Source organism: Penaeus chinensis, chromosome 8, assembly GCF_019202785.1.
Source record: "Penaeus chinensis breed Huanghai No. 1 chromosome 8, ASM1920278v2, whole genome shotgun sequence".
Lineage (NCBI taxonomy): Eukaryota > Metazoa > Arthropoda > Malacostraca > Decapoda > Penaeidae > Penaeus > Penaeus chinensis.
This window is the reverse complement of record NC_061826.1, coordinates 33696466-33702499: the sequence shown is the minus strand read 5'-3', so window position 1 is coordinate 33702499 and position 6034 is coordinate 33696466. Positions and strand designations below refer to the sequence as shown.

The 6034-nt window shown below is 42.9% G+C and overlaps 1 protein-coding gene across 4 annotated transcripts in view; it reads right to left on the bottom strand.

Annotated features, from left to right (window-relative positions):
* Window positions 1-1059: 1059 nt before the first annotated feature.
* Window positions 1060-6034, bottom strand: part of LOC125027909 (protein henna-like) — a 25451-nt gene continuing 20476 nt past the window's right edge. For 2 of the 4 annotated variants that reach the window (XM_047617041.1, XM_047617040.1), the window contains exons 2-8: window positions 4794-4916; window positions 4345-4519; window positions 3806-3968; window positions 3252-3448; window positions 2845-3107; window positions 2330-2559; window positions 1060-1925 (exon numbers count right to left, since the gene is read on the bottom strand). In XM_047617041.1, the coding sequence (XP_047472997.1) occupies window positions 1766-1925; window positions 2330-2559; window positions 2845-3107; window positions 3252-3448; window positions 3806-3968; window positions 4345-4519; window positions 4794-4916 (1311 nt within the window). In that variant the 3' untranslated portion in view covers window positions 1060-1765. Of the gene's footprint in view, window positions 1926-2329; window positions 2560-2844; window positions 3108-3251; window positions 3449-3805; window positions 3969-4344; window positions 4520-4793; window positions 4917-5568; window positions 5588-5628; window positions 5786-6034 lie in introns of those variants that run through there. The other 2 variants (XM_047617042.1, XM_047617043.1) reach the window with 2 other exon arrangements.

Here is a 6034-nt window from a genome sequence, read left to right as displayed (position 1 = left end):
ACCATCAATTTTGAAAAGTAATAATACATATGATTACATTATATATATGATTACAATTATAACGGTACTATCCTAATAAAACTAAACACAGCATATGCTTCATATCTATGCTAATTAAGCCATTTATTATAAACCTATGCAATATATATCTTTAATTACTACAAATTTGTCTTCGATTATATCCAATTCGCTTTAATATCTCCGCAAAAGGTAACCCTTCTAATATTACTTATTAAATACATGGCCTTTTGCTAAATCTGAGTCTAGCACCGACGAAGCCATATTTGGAAGTTTCGAATATATACAACAGATGGCGCTTGTTATGTCATCTCTGAACCTGTGATTTTCATACAGAGCAAGTGCAAGTGTACACAGATACACACGTACACACGCGAACGCACGCACACACATCTCTCTCTCTCTCTCTCTCTCTCTCTCTCTCTCTCTCTCTCTCTCTCTCTCTCTCTCTCTCTATATATATATATATATATATATATATGTGTGTGTGTGTGTGTGTGTGTGTGTGTGTGTGTGTGTGTGTGTATGTGTGTGTGTGTTTCTCTATCTATCTATCTATCTTTCTCTATCTCTCTCCGTTTATAAACAAATTATTAGATAGATAGATAAATAGATAGAAAGAGAGAGAGAGAGAGAGAGAGAGAGAGAGAGAGAGAGAGAGAGAGAGAGAGAGAGAGAGAGAGAAGAGAGAGAGAAAGAGAGAGAGAAAGAGAAAGAGAAAGAGAAAGAGAGAGAGAGAGAGAGAGAGAGAGAGAGAGAGAGAGAGAGAGAGAGAGAGAGAGAGAGAGAGAGAGAGAGATACGTACATACATACATACATGCATACATATATATGTATATGTATATTTATATACATATATATATATATATATATATAGAGAGAGAGAGAGAGAGATAGAGAGAGAGAGATAGGGGGGCAGATAGAGAGAATAGATAGTCATGTGTATTAACAGACAAACGGTAAGGTAGGTCAACAGATAGACAGATTTATAATTGAATTGCCAAAGAATAACTTCATTTGCAGGCTACTCAACAACAATAACTTTTGTAACAGCGTTTATTATAGATTCAAAATATTGTTGTCGATACATGCTTAATTACATAATAATATTGCACAGCCACAGCCAAACTACACTCTGTGGGGCTTAAGATATAATTATTCTATATATACACAAACACAGCAGTTTTACCACAGGAGAATGGGCAAGAGGACCCAATCAATGCATTCTGGGACTTTAGGCTTGTTTTTTCCAACTCAAATGACACAACCTGCCTATAGACTACTACAGTCAGCAACTGAGCAAAATTTCAACATTAAAATCTTTTTTTTTTTTTTTTTTTTTTTTTTTTTTATCAAACACTTTAACGAGGAGATTCATAAGATTCTTTAGTTTGCGAAGCCCTTGTGGAGTCATTACTGAATACCTATCTACTTACCTGTCGATTTATCAGTTAATATAATTTGGTTTCGATTGTGTCATCCATAATAACAAATTACATGATTAATTTACCACATGTATTCAGTTGTTACTCGAGAACAAGGTTAAGTAAAAATACTCAAGCAACACCTCGAAGAATTTTACCCTATTTCCAAACCAATTCACCTTATTTTTTTTTTCTCCTACTATAACCTACACACTTCATTATATTATTATCTTAAACACTTTCATATCTATACACACACACATATATATATTCCATCGTATTCACTTCCAAAGCACCTACTACACACACAACGCGCCTCCCCCTAACTGAGCTTAATGAGAGAGTCCATGAGGATCTGCATGTTACAGCTCATCTCGCGGACCAAGCTCTGGATCTGGGGTTTCGAGTCGAGGATCTCCACTGACTGCGTGTAGGGGTTGTAGCGGACGGTGAAGGGCCGGGGGATGGTGGCGGCGAATTGGCTGTTGGAGAGAGAGAGAGAGAGGCAGGTGAACAAAAGGGTTGAAGATTTCCGTGGATTTTTTTTTCTTTTCTCGTTAGATTGTCATCATTATTATCATTTTATTTTTTTCCCTATCTATTTATATATTTCTATTACGTGAAGATGGGTTATTTGCTCGTCCCTGGCTGTCAGGGAGGAAGAAAGACAATTATATGGTCAGGATTTGCTTTTTATCCAACTCATTTTTATCAAGAAGTACTGTTGCCCCATTTCTCTATAACTGATTACCAATTTTGAGATACATCTAACATAACGGCACTGCATCCCCTCTTTAATACTTACCGTTCATAAATCCCTCCCATTCATGAGCACAGAACCCGCCCTGAACAACACACACACCACGACACCTTGAATCACACTCACATTAACTTCTGCTTGGCGTCCTCGAAGCTCTCGGACACGTAGTACACCGGCTGGTACTCAGTGATCGGGTACTTCTGCAGGCATGTCTTTGAGGGCTCGAACGCCCTTAGCTCGGGCTTGTCGGAGATGCAGTATTCCAGTTCGCCGAAGGAGGAGAGTAGGCCGGCGCCGTATGCCTTCACTTCTCCGTTTTGGCGACACAGACCGAACTCCACCGTGAACCAGTAGCACTGCGGGAGGGAGGCGACGGTGAAGTTGGGATGTTTGTTTTGTCATTGTCATTTATTATTAATTTTGTTATTATTATTATCATTATTATCTTTCTCGCATCCTCATTATCGTAACCGGCACCCCCATCATGATATATTTCAGAATTTCATTCTATATTTTTCTGGAAAATACACATCCATAGTATTACAAAATTTAGTTATACGTTACATGACGATTGAGCAAAATTTATCCTAATTGTTAACTTAATGATAGCTTAGCCTATTCAGCAGCCAGGAGGAACTCACGGTGGCAAGCTTCTCGATGAACTCGTCGGGGGCGCCGAGCGAGGCTAGGCCGATCTCCTGGGAGAACTGTGCGAAGGCGGGGTCGGCGAAGAGGGGGGCGTGGCCTAGCAGCTCGTGGCAGATGTCGGGCTCGGGCGTGTACAGAGGGCGGCTCGGGTGGCGGATGTACTGCGTGGAGTGGAACACGCGGAAGGCGAGGCCGGCCAGGAAGTCGCGCGAGGAGAGGAGTCCGGCCACAGGGCGCAGGGTGAAGCCCGTGCAGTCTGGCGAATAATGATTTCTATGATAACACTGGATAATAAGGGTAACTAAACACATCTCACACTTGTGATTCTCACTCCTTCACTTCCAACGACGTGTGTTAACCCCCTCCCTTCCCCCACCAACACACACACACACAAACATACCTTTCAAGAAATCGGAAACATCTTGGAGCTGCGGGATGTTGTCCTCCCGGTAGCCGCAGTTCTCGATGAGGAGCGGGAAGACGTTCTGGTGCTCCCTGCAGGCGTGCGTCTTGTACAGCTTGGTGAGGTTCTTGAAGACGGTGGCCCACGTGTCGATCTCCTCCTTGCTGTATTCCACCCGGGGAATCTGCTGCCCGCTGAGGAGGCGAAGGGGGGGGGGGGGAGGGTTACTATTTTGGAGATATCTATTTTGTCAATACTGTGTTAATTTTCCTGCTTGATTATTACTTTTTCTTGCCTAAACCTATCTAAAACTACGTCGTCTTGGAGCCAACAAACAGCCTTTATAGTTATCACAGTCAAAAAGTAACACCGAATCCAAACGAGACAAAACATCACATAACAGAACACCCCTCTTTAGCTCGCAGTGGAACCAACTACAAACACAGAGCACGTAGTGACTACCCACAACCCACACCCACGCCAAGGTCTCTGCAAATACTAATATAGACCTTGCCTCACGCAACTTTGCTTGGCGAAAGCAAAACACTCACTGCTTGTAATTATAGGCGATATCTGCGAACATCTTCCTCCTGGTACGGTAGATGGGGTCGGTGAATCCGGGGTGGTCGGCGTCAAGCTCGTCACCGTAGGACAGGATCTGATTGGCGAATCGGTCCAGGTCGCTGATCTTGCGGGGGAACCAGGGGACGGTGTCTGGGGGGAGGGGGGAGAAGGGTTAGAGGATTCGGATGGATTGGATGCAGTGTGTGCAGTGGACGAGGGAGAGCAGATGGACTGAAGGAAAGAGATGATGGTTCTTGTCTATATATTCATGTAGTCATTTATGTATCTATATGTATATGTATATATATACACACACATATATGTGTATATATACATATATCTATATATATGTATATAAATATGTGTGTTAGTGTATACATAAGTATATATATATATATATATATATATATATATATATGTGTGTGTGTGTGTGTGTGTGTGTGTATGTATACATATGTGTGTGTGCATACACACGCACACGCCGTGCATACATACACACAACCATACGAACCGAGATGACTCTGACCTTTGTTGTTGTGGTGGTCCCTGGAGATGACCTGGAAGTAGGAGCACTGCTTCCTGACCTGCTCCATGGCCGAGCCCAGGTTGCCCGTCGACGAGTCGCACTCCACCATGAACTCGTACTTGGCCTCGCGCCGCGACGGCCGCGACTCGATGTGCAGCAGGTTCACGTTGTGCGCCTGCGGAGGGGTGCCGTCACTCACGTGTTTGCATATACCATATACATGAATGTCTCTCTCTCTCTCTCTCTCTATCTCTCTCTCTCTCTTCTCTCTCTCTCTCTCTCTCTCTCTCTCTCTCTCTCTCTCTCTCTATCATATTGATTTTTTGTCTGTTAGTTATCTTAATAATTCTTATTCTTGTTATTGTTATCACCATCATTATCATAAAAAGGGACAACTTTAGGGGGACACGCAGCCCCCCCGTCGCTCGCCGCCAAGACGTGCATCTCACCTGGAATATCTTGAGGGCGTTGGCCAGGGCGCCGACCTCCTCCGTCATGGAGAAGATAATGGTGGTGCTCTTGGCCTCCTCGTCGCCCTCCAGGATGTACTGGCCGCCCTCCATCAGCGTTGGCTGCAAAGGGAACAAGGTACGTCATGTTACTCGTGTCGTTTGGTTGTAAATTGTGTTACAAAAGGGCAGTGTAGTTATAGTTAATATCTGTATCAATGTCAACTCTCTGCCTGTCTTGCGCCCCCCCCTTTCTCTTTCTCACGATGCTGACTCTTTTAGATGTGTTCCTTTATATCAATAAAGTGCAAATCAGAGCAAAACTCTCTCTCTCTCTCTCTCTCTCTCTCTCTCTCTCTCTCTCTCTCTCTCTCTCTCTCTCTCTCTCTCTCTCTCTCTCTCTCTCTCTCTCTCTCTCTTTCTCTCTCTCACACACACACACACTCTTTCTCTTTCTGTATTAACATGTGTTTGGTAATTGTAAAACCTAATGTGATAGGCACGAGTTATCCTCCTTGAAATGATAACCACAGAGGTAAACGATAAAACGACCAATCACTTTCCAACACAGTTCTCATCAGCGCCCCCTTCCCGCCGCTGTCTATCTTTTTTTTTGCGTGTCATGTAACAAATATATATTATCTTAAGGACTTTCAGATTTTGGCTTCACGAAGCTGGCGTTACTGTCACAAATGTTATTTTTTTCCTTTCAAACTTGAAGTATAAATTAATATTTATTTTTTCTTCACGATTCCCTCTTCATCGCAACACTGACCTAATTAATTCGTTAACACCAGCAGCTAATCACCACACGAAATTTTAAAACAAAACTAACTTTTGTTATTCGTCTTTGAAACAGGTGGTCCTTCTTTCAGCGAGTCTAGGTCGCAACTGCCGTACAATTCTATAACGTTGCTTATTTATAGTCGTTCAGCCGTGACCTTCATTATGGTATTGACCAACGACTCGCTTCAGGCAAGAGGTCTGCACCGACCAGAAAAATCTCGTTCACTTGAGCCTCGTATTTAAAACTTTTTAAAGACTTCCCTTTCTATTTTGTATAATATATAGGTATCAAGATGTGTTTTGGAAATGGTATAAACAGCAAGACGTTGGCTACCGCTGAGCCGACAGTAGGAAATTATTTGACAACCCCGGAGAAACTTACGTCAGCTGCCTCGCCACCCGAAGCGTTTCTCCGACAAGAACGTCATTTGGTTACGTCATGCGCTCGTGCGAGG